This window comes from Triticum aestivum, chromosome 2A (assembly GCF_018294505.1).
Source record: "Triticum aestivum cultivar Chinese Spring chromosome 2A, IWGSC CS RefSeq v2.1, whole genome shotgun sequence".
NCBI lineage: Eukaryota > Viridiplantae > Streptophyta > Magnoliopsida > Poales > Poaceae > Triticum > Triticum aestivum.
The window spans coordinates 156,618,467-156,635,499 of NC_057797.1; the positions used below are offsets into that span (position 1 = coordinate 156,618,467).

General features: G+C 48.1%; 1 protein-coding gene across 1 annotated transcript; it reads left to right on the forward strand.

Moving 5' to 3' along the window:
• Window positions 1-1,829: 1,829 nt before the first annotated feature.
• On the forward strand, window positions 1,830-5,250 carry LOC123188114 (zinc finger protein ENHYDROUS). The gene is made up of 4 exons (XM_044600156.1): window positions 1,830-2,207; window positions 2,303-2,705; window positions 2,820-3,193; window positions 3,420-5,250. Exons 1-4 carry the CDS (start codon window positions 2,117-2,119, stop codon window positions 5,042-5,044), a joined length of 2,493 nt encoding a protein of 830 aa, XP_044456091.1. The 5' UTR covers window positions 1,830-2,116; the 3' UTR covers window positions 5,045-5,250.
• The last annotated feature ends 11,783 nt before the right edge of the window (window positions 5,251-17,033 follow it).

The window sequence follows — 17,033 nt, forward strand, 5'->3', positions numbered from 1 at the left end:
TGTATGCCTCCGTTGCAACATGCAATTTCCTAGTAGAAATATAATGTTTATTAGAGAAAATGCCTACACTTGTCTCACCGAAAGGAGTGTGGTGTAAATTCACACAAAATTTAAAAGTATTTATCCTTGCGCTTTTGAAAGGGCACTTATGAGGGAAACACATGCGTCTCCCCCCTACAAAAAGGAGTAGAAGATCATTTCACATAAAGTCTACTCCATCTATAAATAAATATAAGAGGGTTTAGATCACTACTCTTATATTCGAGGGAGCACTTATCAGCGTATATGGTTTGAAAAGATTACTTTCAGGATAAACGCCTGCACTTTGCCCCCGCGAAAAGAAGTAGAAGAATAAAACGTTCACCAAAACGGCACCCATTCCCATGGCATTGCCGGCAAGTGTCACCGTCGCTTGCCTGCTTTGGCCTCCGTACGCGGTGATAGATCCAACACGCACCACGCAGGAGGTGGGTCTAGGCGACGGCACCTAAAATATCCTCCCCCATCGGCACGAAACCTAGGCGGAAAAACAACAGCTACCAACACGTAAAAGTGAACCTTTTTTATTGGTAGTCCACCTTTGGAAGAAACAAGCTCTAGCTCACGAGTTTACTATCCGCCCCAGTCGCCCAGAGGGCGGAGGGGCCCCGTGCCCCCGTCACCCCGTCGCAGGGCGACTAGTCCGCCTCGACAGCGTGGGGCAATACGCTCGCTCGCCGACTTCTTTCCAGTCCGTTGCGCGCGAATACGTACGCCCGCGCCGTCGCGCGTATACGTATGGCCGCAGCGCAGCGCGGCGGCTTCCGTTGGCGGTGGCGCGCGGGCGAGCGCGTCCGTTACTGCCTGCCGTGGCGTGCCGTGGCCCGAGGCGAGGGCGGGGGGCGGGGCGACACGACAACCCCCACCGCCATGTGGATAACGGCGATCTCTGAGCAGCCGCGCTAGCTTAGCTGGGGCCAGCATCGCTTTCCGCCCTTATCGACTCCGGCCGGGGAGATCCAACCGCTGGCCACCGCGTTCCATTTCCCTTCGCTGGACACGACACGACCCCCCCTCCTTTTCCGTCCTGGCCGCAGACATCTTCGGCTTCGCTCACCTGACGATTAAAATCCGTTCCAATAAAGCATCCCATTTCTCCGAGGAACCAAGTAGTAGTTACTCCCTCCGTCCGCGATACTTCTAGCTTTTGTCCTAAGTCAAAGTTTTAAAACTTTGACCAACTATATACAAAAAAGTAGTAACATATATGATATCAAATTGATATATTATGAAAATACATTTCAAAACAGATCTAGTGATACTAATTTAGTGTCATAAATGCTGCTACTTTTTTCCATAAAGTTGGTCAAAGTTTTAAAACTTTGACTTAAGACAAAAGCTAGAAGTACACTTATTCGCGGACGGAGGGAGTATTTATTTTTGCAGTAGAACCAAGTAGTGGTAGCAGCATCCCATTGGTGTATAACATAATTGTACTAGTACTGGTGGTACTTGTACAGTACTTGCGGCGGTATCAGCTGGTCGACCATACGTAGGGTACGTGGAATTGAGGGGAGAGAGGGCAGAGTGATGGAGGCGATTGGACACGGGCGATTTTTCTCGGGGTGTGGGGCTGGATTTAAAAGGGGGCAAGCTAGCCACCAAAAAGGGTGTCCCCGCAGGGCAGTAAACGGCAGGGCGAGGCCACGTGCGCACGAATCACGGCGCGGAATCCGACGGCGGCGAGGGGACGCTACCCACCCCGCACCCAAAAGCCAACGTGCCGGATTGGCACCACCGCGCGGTACACACCACCCCACCCCACCCCACCCGAGCGAGCACCGCAACGCCAACGCCAACGCCAACGCCTCATCCCGATGCCGCGGCCGCTCTGACTCCCATCCATCTCCCCACACCCCCAACCCCCAATCGAAAGCAAGACAAGCCAAGCCAGCCAGCCAGCGAGAGAAGAAGCGAAGAAAGGAGGAGAGAGGGAGAGAAAAAAAAAATCCTCCGTCCACCGCCTCCGCCGCCGCCGCGCGCTCCGTTCGCTGACGCGGGTCTGCGCGCCGATAAGGAGCAGCTGGAGGGCTGTGAGCTGAGCGGAGCGGCGGCCGCGGCGCCAGATCGACCGGGGATGCCGCCCAATCCGACGGAGCCGGAGCAGCCGGAGGCGGCCGCGACGCCGGCGCCGCCCAAGAAGAAGAGGAACCTCCCCGGGACGCCAGGCGAGAGCGCGCGCTTCGGGTTTTGCGGGGTGGTTGGTACGGCTCGCGCGAGCTTTCTTGGTCTGATGGTGGTCGGTTTCCGTGTGCTTGTGCAGATCCGGACGCGGAGGTGATCGCGCTGTCGCCGGGGACGCTCATGGCGACCAACCGGTTCGTGTGCGAGGTGTGCGGCAAGGGCTTCCAGAGGGACCAGAACCTGCAGCTCCACCGCCGGGGCCACAACCTTCCGTGGCGGCTGCGCCAGCGCGGCCCCGGGGCGGCGCCGCCGCGCCGGAGGGTCTACGTCTGCCCGGAGCCCGGCTGCGTGCACCACTCCCCCGCCCGCGCGCTCGGGGACCTCACGGGCATCAAGAAGCACTTCTGCCGCAAGCACGGCGAGAAGCGATGGGCCTGCCCACGCTGCGGCAAGCGCTACGCCGTCCAGGCCGACCTCAAGGCCCATGCCAAGACCTGCGGCACCCGCGAGTATCGCTGTGACTGCGGCACACTCTTCACCAGGTACTGCTTCCAGCTCGGTTCCCCCCAATTTCGATGGTCCCTTTTCCTTCCCTTTGAAGGGCAAATGTTTGTGCTTTTGTTTCATTCATCAGTCGGCGTGCTGGCTTGATTCAGGAGAGACAGTTTCGTGACACATCGCGCTTTCTGTGGCGCTCTCGTGGAGGAGACCGGCAGAGTGCTCGCTGTTCCGGCGCCGCCTTCGCCTCGGCCACCTGATTTGGAGGAGGTTGAGGAGAATGTGGACAAGGACAAGGAGAAAGAAGAGGAGAATGTGGATAAGCACAAGGAAAAGGAGGATGAGGGGGACAAGGGGGGAGAAGATGAAAATGAGACTTCTGCCGTGGCCGAGGTGGATGAGCCGCAGCACGTTGAGGCAGCAATGGAGGAGCCACAGCCGCAGCGGATTCCGTCGTCGCCATCTCCAACGCCGCCATCTCCAGCGCCACAGGAGCAGCAGCCAATGGTGGCAGTTGTGCCAAATTTGGATGGTATGCTTCTTTTGCATTTTGCAATGTGTTTGTCTTACTATCTATTCATAGACTATGTTAGATTTATAGCAAAGTCATTCTCCCTAAATCCATCTTTATTTGTTATTACTGTAACAAGAAAAGGAATACATGAGTCTTGTTTCTTTCCCAATTTAGCTAGTCTTATGATCATTTAGGCAACAATGATGAGTGACTTGTTCTTCCGTACTGTGCCTATATGTTACAGAGCCAGTGGTGGTTGTGGAGCCAATTGTGGATATCAAGCAAGAGGAGGAGGATAAGCGAGATGAAGATGTTTGCTTCCAGGAAGCCGATAAGTACGACGTCGCTGAACTAGAAGACTCCAACTTGCCAGATAATGATACCCCGATGCCTCCTTGTTTCCTCCCCTCGCCCTCGGATGCCATTGGTACAGGTGGCAGCAGCACCAGTTGTGGCACAGTCAGCAGTGCATCCAATTCCATTGCGCCAGCAACGACGACTAGCACATTTGCGGGGCTGTTTGCATCAGCCACAACAAGCACCACTCCCCAGAGTAGATCGCTGCGTGATCTTATAGGTGTTGATCCCACCTTCCTTTGCCTTGCAATCGGTACACCATCATCTCTGTTCCCACAGACAGATGCAAGCAACCCCGGCACCTTTGCTCCACCACCAGCACCGCACATATCTGCGACTGCACTCCTGCAGAAGGCTGCTGAGGCTGGAGCTTCGCAAGCAGGCACATCTTTCTTGAAGGAGTTTGGTCTTGCAAGTTCCTCCTCATCAACCCCATCCAGGCCACCTCAAGGAAGGTTCATCGAGAGCAGCTCAACGCAATCCCAGCAGCCCCAAGGAAGGTTCATCGAGAGCAGCTCAACGCAATCCCGGTTACCTCAAGACAGGCTCATCGACAGCATCTCAACACAATCCCGGTCACCTCAAGACAGGTTCATCGACAGCATCTCAACACAGTCCCGGTCACCTCAAGACAGGTTCATCGACAGCATCTCAACACAATCCCGGTTACCTCAAGACAGGTTCATCGAGAGCAGCTCAACACAATCCCGGTTACCTCAAGACAGGTTCATCGAGAGCAGCTCGACACAATCCCGGTTACCTCAAGACAGGTTCATCGACAGCTCAACACAATTTCGATTACCTCAAGACAGGTACATCAATAACTCGATGCCATCCAAGCTATCTCAAGGGAGATTCATGGATACCTCACTGCCATCCCAGCAACTGCTACCTCAAGGAAGGTTCTTCGACAACTCGCCAGCATCAAATCTGTCTCAAGGAAGGTTCTTTGATAACTCGCAACCATCCAATCCAACTCAAGGAAGGTTCTTCATCAACTCGCCACCATCCAATCTACCTCATGGAAGGTTCCCTGATTATTCGACACCAGGAAGGTTGCCTCAAGGAATGTACATCGATGGCTTGCCACAATCCAGGCTACCACAAGGAAGGTACATCGACAACTCACCGCAGGCCAAGCTACCTCAGGGGGGAAGGTTCGTTGATAGCAATCCACAGCAATGGCACCAAAGGAGCAATAATCATAACCAGCTAATGGATATGGAGCCTGGGCCGATGGTATCTGGTAGCCTTGGACTTGGTCTCGCCTATGAAGGTTCAAATCCAAGGTTGCCAGATTTGATGATGGGGCAATCACCACTGTTCGGTCCCAAGCCTGCCACTCTGGACTTCCTTGGGCTTGGCATCGGAGGGACCATGGGCGGCTCCACGGCCAGCGGTGGCCTACCGGCATTGATGGTGGGAGGAGAGCTGGACATGGGGTCTGCCGCACAGCCGCCCTCTCCATGGGAGGAGGCACAGAGAAAGACCAACGGCCGCACGATCCTGTGAGGTTCTCTTTTTTGTAAACCTTAGGGGGCTTTTGTGCTTTGGCTCATCCATTCTTTCAGCTGCTGTGTTGTGTTGGGTGGTGGTGGTAGGAAAGCTAGAACCGTGCATGTAAGCTGCAGAACCTGTACATAGATCTTCCGTCTCCCCACCCCCCTCTCCTGTCTAAATTAAAAGCTATTACTATAGAGAGAATTTGATCTTTGTGACCTTTGTGGCCTGTTCCTGTCGAGATGCGACGAGGTGGTAACAGCAGCAGTAGGGGTAAGTAGAGCGGTTTGGTTAGTTGCCTTTGCTAGTGGTAGCTTGTGGTGCCAAATTGCCGACGCAGGATTGCTTCGGAAAAGGAAAGGCTGTGAGACTGGGACAGCGAAGGGGCAAGTGAAAGGTGTTTTTTAGTTTCGGCCTGTTGCTATCGGTCAATATACTTCGGCCAAACTATCCTCAGGCGAGTCTAGCCTCTGTGCTTTTCAGAATCACCGCGCCGTTTTTTTCCCCCAAGCCGGTCTTCTTTGCTTTGCGTTTTGCTGGCCATGTCGTCACCGGTGAATGTGATGGGGCATCAGTCTCTTTTGCGTATCGTGCTACATGTTTTTTCACCGGTGTTGGGTTATCAAATCAGTTGTTTCTGTCGCAACAGAAACGGCCTGAGGAGGATGTCCTCATTGACGGTAACTTTTTTTTTTCTCCTTTTCTTATTATGCCGACAAATGGTTGGTGTAAGCTCTAGTGCAGAACCAGTGGATCGTTCCATTTAGGGCCGCAAGTGCAATTTGACAGTGTACAGTCGCAGCGGTACGATTTGCAGCTCCGTTCTGATGCCCGAACACACGAGTTCCTGATTCGAAAGCAAGCAGGCACGCTCGGCTAGGAGGGGCCTAGATCTAGCTACCTCCTAGAGAGATAAGCTAAAAGCTGTTTAGCAGATTGACGGCACTCAACTCTGGGATCGCCTAGCCTTGTGGGGGAACCCAGCCAGTAGAATCGAATCGGATCCCCCATCTCCCCGTCGCTCCCGTCCACAGAATACAAATGAGCAAATTTCATACAGTTATTACGAGTTTGGCAGGTTAAAATTATGCCGTGGCAAAAATTTATCCGGGCTCTAAAATATATATCCCTCAGATATAGTAGTACTAGCAGTTTTAAATATGCTGCTTCGCTAGTTGACGACGAGTTTCATACTTGATGTCTACACAATGTTCCCTAAAATTTCCTCCTCCTTTCAACTCTATAGCCTACCTACAAGATACGTATATGCAAATTTATTTATGAAAAACAACAGAAAAAGTCAGACTAGTGTTTAGACGTAGTACATGGCAGGCAGAACCAAGATTTTCAACCAAGTTTTTTGAGTGCCATGTCTAGGGCTGATCAAATCCCGGCAGTAAAGAGTGGAACGGAGTACGTCAGTACACATGTACTGTAAGTATCCTCGGACTCTTGTTATTATCTTTTGTCAGGAACATGCTATCCAACCTAAGGTCTTTTTCTTTCCTTCTTGGACACGTGCTAACACCCTTCTGGAATGGCAAACTGATGGTGGCGGCAACATACGTTGTTCATGTCAGGCTACAGTCTTCTTTTGTTCCTCTCAGGACCGGTTCTTTTCATTAAAACATGTCGTGTTCCTCTCGGATAAAACGCAAGGGGTCGAACGTGTCGAGATTCTGGACCCAGGTCGTACAAACTCTACAGCCTTGCTGGTTTGACATGTCGCGCGCAGCCCAATCAGTGGAGTGAAAGTGAAAACGCAGGACATCCCGCTTTTCTATTCTAAATAGAAGAAAGTAACACCAAGAGGCGCAAAAATATCTAAAACAACGGACCAGGTTTCAGAGAACAGGATAACTCGTAACCTGCACCACGGAGTCTGTTCAACTAAATAGAATATGCTTTATACTCGGAAAGAAAAAAAGTGAGTGGAATCCTATAGCAATCTTTCCTTTTCTTTTTCTTTTTTGCGGGGGAATCCTATAGCAATCTTATTCGAACACGCCCACATCAAGAATTTCACACAAGCAGCAATCTGCCAAGCAGAGAATCGAGTAAGACCGAATATAGTCCAAAAAGCCTATGGTATTGTTGACACTGGATTTTGAAAAAGCTTTTGACATGATTGAACACAACACAATCTTGGAGATACTCACGGCAAGAGGGTTTGGAGATAGATGGATTATGTGGATTAAGATGATCTTTTCTTCTGGGGTCTCTTCTATGCTACTAAATTGGGTGCCTGGAAAACAGTTTCATTGTAAAAGAGGAGTGAGGCAAGGAGATCCTTTATCTGCACTCATTTTTGTGCTGGTTGCTGATTCCCTTCAGACAATTTTAAATAAAGTTATGAGAGCAGGTTTAATTCAAGCACCAATTGAATCAACATCCAACCCTGATTTCCTGTCATACAGTATGCAGATGACACAATCATAATTCTGCCTGCCAGTCTAATTCAAGTGGAGCAAGTGAATAATTTGTTGAAGCACTTTGCCAACCAAACTGGGCTTAAAAAAGCTACCACAGATCAGTCATGATTCCTATAAATGTGCAGGAAGAGGTCTGCAGTCAGATTTTACACTCCGTGGGATGCAAAAGGGGAACCTTCCCATTTACATATTTGGGCATGCCATTGAATACCAGTAGGCTCAAAGCAGAGGATTTCCCCTTGATATGTCAACAAATAGAGAGAAGACTATCTATATGTTCTACAATAATTTCCTATGATGGCAGACCGCTTCTCATAAAATCTGTTTTCTCTGCCCTGCCAATTTATTTCATGAGCATTCTGCCACTGCCTGCATCAATCACGAGCCAGATCAACAAATACCCCAAAAATTTTCTGTGGAGAAAGTATGGAGAGTTAGTGGCTGGACCAACACTAATTGCGTGGGAAAAAGTCTGCATGCCTAGAAAACAGGGTGGGCTTGGAATTTTGGATGCGAGTTTGCACAATAAGGCCTTAATGATGAAAAATGTGCAGAAGTTCCTTGATAAGGAATCACCACCTTGGGTTCAACTAATCTGGGAGAAGTATTATTCTCAGACAATGCCAGGTGACAAGTTAGTTGGATCCCACTGGTGGAGAAGTCACCTAAGATTGCTTGAAGATTACAAATCCAACTCACTATGTAGACTAGGCAATGGTCAGGCAGTTCTACTTTGGCATGATAATTGGACTGATCAACCTCTCAAGGACAAATTCCCCGAACTTCTCTCATTTGCAAAGGATGATGCTTTATCGGTAAATGACTGGAAAAATGCCGAGGATCAAATCCATTTGTTCAACACTCCACTCTCCACTCATGCATTCTCTCAGTTCAATGAGCTACAAAGATTAATACAGACACAGAGTAATGATCATCAGAAAGATTTCTGGAGTTGCAAGGCACAGAAAAACAAATATTCTTCCATTCTGATGTATCATCACTTAAGCCCTCAATAGCAAGAATAACGTATCTTCAAATGGTTGTGGAAGAGCTCATGTAGATTGAGACACAAATTCTTCTTCTGGCTCCTTCTGCATGATAGGGTAAACACCAGAAATTTACTTAAAAGGAAATCTTTCACACTAGAAAGTTCCACATGTGTGTTCTGCCATGAAGACATGGAAGAAACGGCACAACATCTTTTTTGGGTGTGGATTCTCCCAAGACTGCTGGCATAGTATACTTCCCAGAAAAAACTTGGTATTTCATTCTTAGATGATATCCTCCTCGCAAAAGCTGAATTACCGAGCCGCGTTGCATTGGAAATCATGGTACAAGGGTGTTGGGCCATATGGGGGAAATAAATTGATTTTTTTAGAAAAGAAGTTCCGAGTGTAAACTATTGGAAATTCAAATTAAGAGAGGTCCTCAAACTTATTGAGCATGAAATCAAAGCAAAGTACTTGGAGGCTTTGCAAAGATGGATCGGTGATCATCTAGGATGAACACTACGTGGTACAGTTTTTTGCTTGATCATGTTAGAAAAGTCTAGAATAGGATACATGCTCCTTTTCTTTTTGCTTTTTTGTATATTTGTACCATATTAATTTTGTTAATAGAAAATACCATAGAACTATTGTTCTACGGTTTGAGCTGTAACGCCCTCGATGCGGCTATATCTCCCACGTGTCGAAGCACGACTTAGAGGCATAACCGCATTGAAAGCAATGTCGCAAGTGAGGTAATCTTCACAACAACCCATGTAATACAATAAGGGAAAGAGATACATAGTTGGCTTACAATCGCCACTTTCACACAATACATGAATAAGCATTACATCATCCAGATACAATCAAGGTCCGACTACGGAACCAAAATAAAAGAAGACTACCCCAAATGCTACACAGATCCCCGATCGTCCCGACTGGGCTCCACTACTGATCAACTGGAAATGGAACAACATAACGAACACGATCTTCATCGAGCTCCTCCTTGAGCTCGGTTGCGTCACCTACATGATTTCATCGGCACCTGCAAACTGGTTTTGGAAGTATCTGTGAGTCACGGGGACTCAGCAATCTCACACCCTCGCGACCAAGACTATTCAAGATTATAGGTAGGGTAAAAGGTATGAGGTGGAGCTGCAGCAAGCGACTAGCATATATGGTGGCTAACATACGTAAATGAGAGCGAGAAGAGAAGGCAAAGCACGGTCGAGAAACTATGACCAAGAAGTGATCCTAGAACAACCTACGTCAAGCATAACTCCAACACCGTGTTCACTTCCCAGACCCCGCTGAGAAGAGACCATCACGGCTACACACGCGGTTGATGTATTTTAATTAAGATCAACTTCAGATTTTCTACAACCAGATTAACAAATTCCCATCTGCCCATAACCGCGGGCACGACTTTCGAAAGTTCAAATCCCCGCAGGGGTGTTCCAACTTAGCCCATCACAAGCTCTCACGGTCAACGAAGGATATTCCTTCTCCCAAGACAATCTGATCAGGCTCGGCATCCCGGTTACAAGACATCCTCGATAATGGTAAAACAAGTCCAGCAAGACCGCCCAATGCGCCGACATCCCGATAGGAGCTGCACATATCTCGTTCTCAGGGCACACCGGATAAGCAATCCGTATAACTAAAACCAGCCCTCGAGTTTCCCCAAGGTGGCGCTGCAAGGGGCTCTAGTTTGGACCAACACTTAGACACGCACTGGCTCGAGGGGTTTAAAATAAAGATGACCCTTTGGCTGGTCTAACCCAAGGGAAAAAGAGACTAGGTGGCGAATGGTAAAACCAAGGTTGGGCCTTGCTGGAGGAGTTTTATTCAAAGCAAACTGTCAAGGGGTTCCCATTATAACCCAACCGTGTAAGGAACGCAAAATCCGGGAACATAACACCGATATGACGGAAACTAGGGCGGCAAGAGTGGAACAAAACACCAGGCATAAGGACGAGCCTTCCACCCTTTACCAAGTATATAGATGCATTAATTAAATAAGAGATATTGTGATATCCCAACAATAATATCCATGTTCCAACAAAGAACAAACTCCAATCTTCACCTGCAACTAGCAACGCTATAAGAGGGGCTGAGCAAAGCGGTAACATAGCCAAACAACGGTTTGCTAGGACAAGGTGGGTTAGAGGCTTGGCTTAACAATATGGGAGACACGATAAGCAAGTGGTAGGTATCACAGCATAGGCATAGCAAAAGAGCGAGCATCTAGCAAGCAAAGATAGAAGTGATTTCGAGGGTATGGTCATCTTGCCTGAAATCCCGCAAGGAAGAAGAACGAGTCCATGAAGAAGACAAATGGACGAAGTCGAATCGGTTCCTCACAAACGCGACGTTATCGGAACCAACCCGAAGAAGCAACACCGGAAAGAAACACACAACATAGTAAACAACCAACACATGAACATGGTATGATATGCGGGATGCGGTATGTGATGCATATGCATGATTTGGAAAGGAATGATTGAAACTGGCCTCAACTTGGAAATCCAAGAGTGCCACTGGAAAGGTGATGTGATTTCGGTTGAAATCGATATAAAGATCACCAGAATACGATGCACGGTTTGGAAATGGCAAGCAAAACAAATATGGCACCGGTCTGCGATAAACAGCAAGTAGCCTTCTAAATGCATCAAGAACAACATGATACAACACTCCAACATAGTAACAAAATACATGGTAGGGATCCACTCATGATGCTTGAAAAAAGATGAACACTGAGCTATGGCTAATTCACCCAATAGCAGGTTCAAACAAGCATGGCAAAAGTGCAAAAGATAACAGGTTACAGACTTAGTGAAATTAGCAGCATGTCAGGAATTTATCATCAGGAAGCAATCTTTAGAGCATGAAAACTACATGCTACAGGAACATTTCATGGCAAAGCAAGGCATGAAATGAAGCTACTCTAAGCATATAACAAAAGTCCCTTAGTGACCATGAGCCAAAAGGGATCAGAAAATACAATTGCAAGCATGTGAACATAGCAATTAACGAAAACAGATTCAGACTTAGTGAAAAACTGGAGCATGCAAAACAGTTAACAAGTAGGCATGTTAACGAGCTCGATGCACTCACTACAAAGCATGGCATGACAGACTAAGCATACATCCATCAAGAAGACATGGCATAGAAGTTAGACATGGCAAGAACAACAACATAGCATGCATGGATCAACAACAACAAGCTCGGCAAAATCGCTAAACATGTTAACAATCTGCCAGAAACATTTTATAGCAAAAGTAGAGCTCGATTGACTCAAGCTAGGGTGCTCCATAATTGCATACAAAGACAAGGATGGATAGAGCACAACAATATTAACAAAACATCCTTACAGATCATCCTCAAAAGAGGCACGAATCACTAGGAAACAACATGAACATATGGCATAAAAAGAAAAACAGGACAAGGACTTAGTGAAATTCTAAGTCCCTAAAATCAGCATCATTGAGTAAGCTACTTTGCATGCTTGTGCTAGTCACCACAAATATCACAAAAATACATGGCATACACCCCTGTAAAGATGGCATGGCATTCTACAAAACACATGTAGAGCTCAGGATCATAGCATGCACACATTAATCATGGCAAAAATGACAAAAGGCCATTTGCTAAAACAGATCTAAAATAATCATCACATAGCCCTCTTCCAACAGCATTTCGGGCATCAAGATGAGCTCAAATGAAAATGATGCAATGAGATGAAATGATGTACTCGTCGAGACGAACATTTTGATATGCTACACGCACGAATCGGAGCCACGATGAGGAAGTTATGATGCGATGAAGATGGGCACATGAATCTAGAAACTTCGGGGACTTGGTGGAATTTTACCTCCACGAAAGTCAACGTGGGACGGAGAGAAGCGGGACGAAGAGATCCGGGACGAGGGAGGCCGTTTGGTTCATCTCCTGGTGGATCTGGTCCACTCCGGCCGGATCTCCCTGGAGAAGTTCGCCGGAGACGGGGAAGCTCGTCGGAGAGGGAGGAAGAGGGCACCGGAGTTGTCAAGGTCACCGGATCCGACCGGATCGAGGCCGAAGCGAGGTGGAGGCACCATGGCCGACGATGGAGAGAGCAACTCCAGTGAGGAGCTCCATGGCGGGGCGGCGGCGGCCGGTGAAGGGCGGCGCAGAGGGCGGCGGTCGCCGGCGGAGAGGATCTGTGGCGGCGGGGCGAGCCGCGGCGCGAAGGGCGGCCGGCGGGTTCGTCGGGGACGACGGTGCGGACATGTCCGGCGGCGCGAGAGGAAGAAGCTAGGGTTTGTACCGCGGATTTTTGGGAGGGGATCACATATTTATAGGTAGAGGGAGCTAGGAGAGTCCAAATGAGGTGCGGTTTTCGGCCATGCGATCGTGATCGAATGACCGAGATGATGGAGAGGTCTTAGGTGGGTTTTGTGTTAGTTTGGAATGGTGTTGGGCTGCAACACACACGAGGCCTTTTCGGTCCCTCGGTTAACCATTGGAGTATCAAACGAAGTCCAAATGGCATAGAACTTGACATGCGGTCTACCGGTAGTAACCCAAGGCCGCATGGCAAATCCTGGTCCAATCCGAGAATGTTTAACACCTGCACACGAAAAGAGGTAGAAAGGGACACCGGGTGACATAGGAGCACCGGAATGCAAAACGGACAACGGGGAAAATGCTCAGATGCATGAGACGAACATGTATGAAAAAGAAATGCACATGATGACATGATATGCAAAGCCTGACATGCAAACAATGACAAGGCAACAACAGTGAATAACTGGAAGACACCTGGCACATCGGTCTTGGGGCGTTACACGAGCCTCAAAAAATATAACCTTCTGCCAGGTATATTTCATCCTTGGAACTTGGTGCCATGTTTGACAAGTTTTATGAGGCATTGGTATTGGTCGACACCGATCTTCATGAGTTGTAGGGATAACCAGTGTAGCCTGCTCAAGAACGAAATGTAACAACACATGCCAAGTGATAGACTTCGGAGATAGAACTCGATTCAACATACACTCTGAATCAAACCAAGAGGAAAGTGGAAGGTTCTCTGTGACGAGGTCTTGAAACTGCTCCGAGAAGGAAGGACCTAGGGCATCTCCAACCCCCACCTATAAACCGGACACTGCATCTGTCCACAGACCTGGGGATCAGTTCGCAGACACTGATGCAGGAGCAGGTCATCCAACCACATATGTCCGGTTGCATTTCCACTGAAATATAATGAAATTGAACAAATTTGATGCAAGTTTAAAAAACCAAACATATTTCATTGAAACTTGGATAAATTTGGCATAAAACCGGATGGTTTTCGACATATTTGAACTAGACCAGACTCTAACCTCGCCTAAAATGACCATTGGCGCCCGTTCGCCTCTGCAGCCGGCCATGAGCCCCAGAAAATGAAGCATCGTCTCCGCCTAGACAGCATGCCAGCGGCTAATCGACCGACGATGATGAGCCCGCCAAGCTTGGCTTCAGTAGGAAAGAAAGAGCGGTGGCCTTCTTGGGATCTGAACTTTGGCGACCTCCCATGCCTTCCTCACCACCGCTGGCACCCATGGACGTGCCGGCTTCATGGTCATGGCGGTGGGGCACGGGTGTGCAGGAGCTGCAACGTCATCCTCGTCCTTGCTCTTGTTGTAGACTTTGTCTGCCGCCTCGTTGATCTCCTTGAGGGTGGCTTCTAGCCCCGCTTGATGTTGGTGGTACCGTCGCAGTAGATTCCGCGGGCGGTGCGATAGGAGTTGACTAGCGCCTCCTGCTCAACCACCTCCATGTCCTATGCGATCGTCATGCCGGCGGTGAGTTGCTCCTTCGTGCGCCACTGCTCATCGAGGAGGCTGAGGTTGTACTCCTGGTCATCCCACACCTACTGGAATAAGGCCGCCCACTAAGAAAATACCAGTTTGGTGTAGTGAGCATGTGCCTCTCCCATGGTGATGCGGCATGAAGGGTGGTGCTCGCTCGTCGTCAACCACATCCCCCATTGGGATGTCTGCAGCGCTGGCCTTCGTTTGCCTGCCAGCCTGCCAGCCGGCAATAATATCAATGATCTCCATATTCTGCTCGGATGAGAGGCTACCCCAAATGGCTTTGGAGTCCGGGGAGGCCATGGCGGGTGTGGTGTGGAGAGGAGAAAGGGAGCGGAGGAGGATGGATGTGGCTATGGTTGGGGCTGGAGTTTAAATAGCTGAAGGATGCCAGGACAAGCTATGGGGTGGTTAATGGTGGGCGACAAATGAACAGACGAGTGGCACTGTAGTAGGTTCTTTGACAACCACACCTGTTTAACGGAGGAGACAGAACAAGGGGCTATCATTTGAATGCAGAGGAGTCGTTTGCACCGGAGTGACGTGGGCGGCGCTCTCGGCCGACACGCCTCTTCAATGCCGAAGCACCAGTGAGAGGGTGTGTCGCTTCGAACCGGCATGAATGCGGCACTGGTGCTTTGGAACGACGCTGACCACTTCGAGCAGAAAGAGGCGCGGGTGATGGAGGGTTTTTTGGGTGGGCCAGGGCAGTCAGAAGCGAGCGTGGCATCGGTCCAGATGCCCACAAAGCCACCTCCCCCAGTTTTCTTCCAATTTGCGGGAAAAATCACGTCTGGACCAGTCGGCGGACTGATACAAGCCTGCGTTGGATGGCAAAACACATCCGGACCGCGCGGTGATACGTCTCCAACATATCTATAATTTTTGATAGCTTCATGATATTATGTTATCAATCTTGTATGCTTTATAGGCAATTTCATATCATTTTTGGCAACTAAGCTATTAACCTAGTGCCCAGTGCTAATTCATGTTTTTGCCTATTTTAGGTTTCACAGAAAAACAGTGCCAAACAAAGTCCAAATGCGATGGAACTTTACGGTGATTTTTTCTAGACCAGAAGGGACCCAGGAAGCTTCGGGAGGAGGCCCGAAGATATATGAGATCCACAAGCTCACTACGCGCCCCCAGGGGGCACCACCTGAGCTTGTGGGACCCTTGTAGTTCTGTTTGACCTAATTGCACTTCTATAAATTTCATAAAATCCCAAAAACACTAGAGCGAAACCGAAACAATTATTCCACTGTTGCAAGTCTCTGTTCTTCGTGATCCCATCTGTAGGCCTCCGCCAGTACTTTTCCTGAGGGGGAATCCATCACGGAAGGCTTCTACATCAACCTTGCTACACCTCCGATGGTCCATAGTGATTAGTTAGATCTCTCTCTCTCTCTTTGATCTTCAATACAATATTCTCCTTGGAGTTCTATTCGATGTAATCTTCTTTTGCGGCGTGTTTGTTGGGATCCGATGAATTGTGGGTTTATGATTAGATTATTCATTGAAAGTAATTGAGTGTTTTCTAAACTTTATTATGTATGATTGTTATCACTATGTAATGCTTTCCGATCTATGAGTTTTCTTTGGCCAAGTTGATGATTAGATCTTCAGTGGGAATGGTGCATGGTAGTAGGTTCAATCTTGTGTTGTCCTCACCCCGTGACATAAGGGGCAGCGAGGCACATATTTGTATTGTTGTTGCTAAGGGGGAAACGATGGGGTTGAATCATATTGCTTGGTTTTATTCTGTCTACATTATGTCATCATACCTCATGCATTACTCTGTTTGTTATGAACTTAATACCTAGAGAGGCAAGCATAGAAGCGCTCTCAATGTGGGGTAACATTAGTAGATCCAGAATCATTTTGGTCCACTTGTCATGGACATAATGCCTATGTACATGGTCATGCCATGAATAAAGTCATAACTATGCTCTTTTCTATCAATTGCCCAATAGTAATTTGTCTACCCACCGTATGATATGTTCTTGAGAGAGATGCCTCTAGTGAAAACTATGGCCCCTAGATCTATTTTAATCATATTACTAAAACCCTAAATACCTTGCTACAATTTATTTACTTTTATTTTACTTTGCAATTTATCTATCTACTACTATCAGATTTGATCCTTGAAATTAACGAGTACATGGGGATTGACAACCCTCTTGCCCGCGTTGGGTGCAAGTATTTGCTCTCACTACTAGGAAAAGGCCTACTAATGGTGCACCAGTTTTGCCTACCAATGGCGCATTACTGGTGCGCCATTAGTATCACGCCACTAGTATTTATTACTAATGGCGCACCACTGGTGCGCCATTAGTATCTGGTATACTAATGGCACACCACCCAGTGCGCCATTAGTATATAACACCATGCGCCATTAGTATGCCTCCCAAGGGCCATATTTAACCATGTTCTTTGGAACACTAATGGCGCACTGCGGATGGATGCGCCATTAGTATACTTGGCATACTAATGGCGCACTCTTTGGTAATGCGCCATTAGTATACTTTGGCATACTAATGGCGCACTCTGTAGTGATGCGCCATTAGTATGAATATTAGGTTTTTTTTACTTTTCTGATTTTTGCACAGGTTACAAAATGTATTATTTGACATAATATAGACAGTAGCACACAGCAACAGCAGATTCATCGAATACAATAGAAGATTAGTCTCCAAATACAATTCATCATATTAGTCTGCGAATTCAAAAGACCAAACAAAGATAAAAC

Excerpts from the sequence above, each read along its gene's own strand:
- LOC123188114 (XM_044600156.1), top strand. The coding sequence starts at position 2,117 with ATGCCGCCCAATCCGACGGAGCCGGAGCAGCCGGAGGCGGCCGCGACG. Across the intron at positions 2,706-2,819 it reads TGCGGCACACTCTTCACCAG|GAGAGACAGTTTCGTGACAC; the intron begins GTACTGCTTCCA and ends GGCTTGATTCAG. Across the intron at positions 3,194-3,419 it reads AGTTGTGCCAAATTTGGATG|AGCCAGTGGTGGTTGTGGAG; the intron begins GTATGCTTCTTT and ends TATATGTTACAG.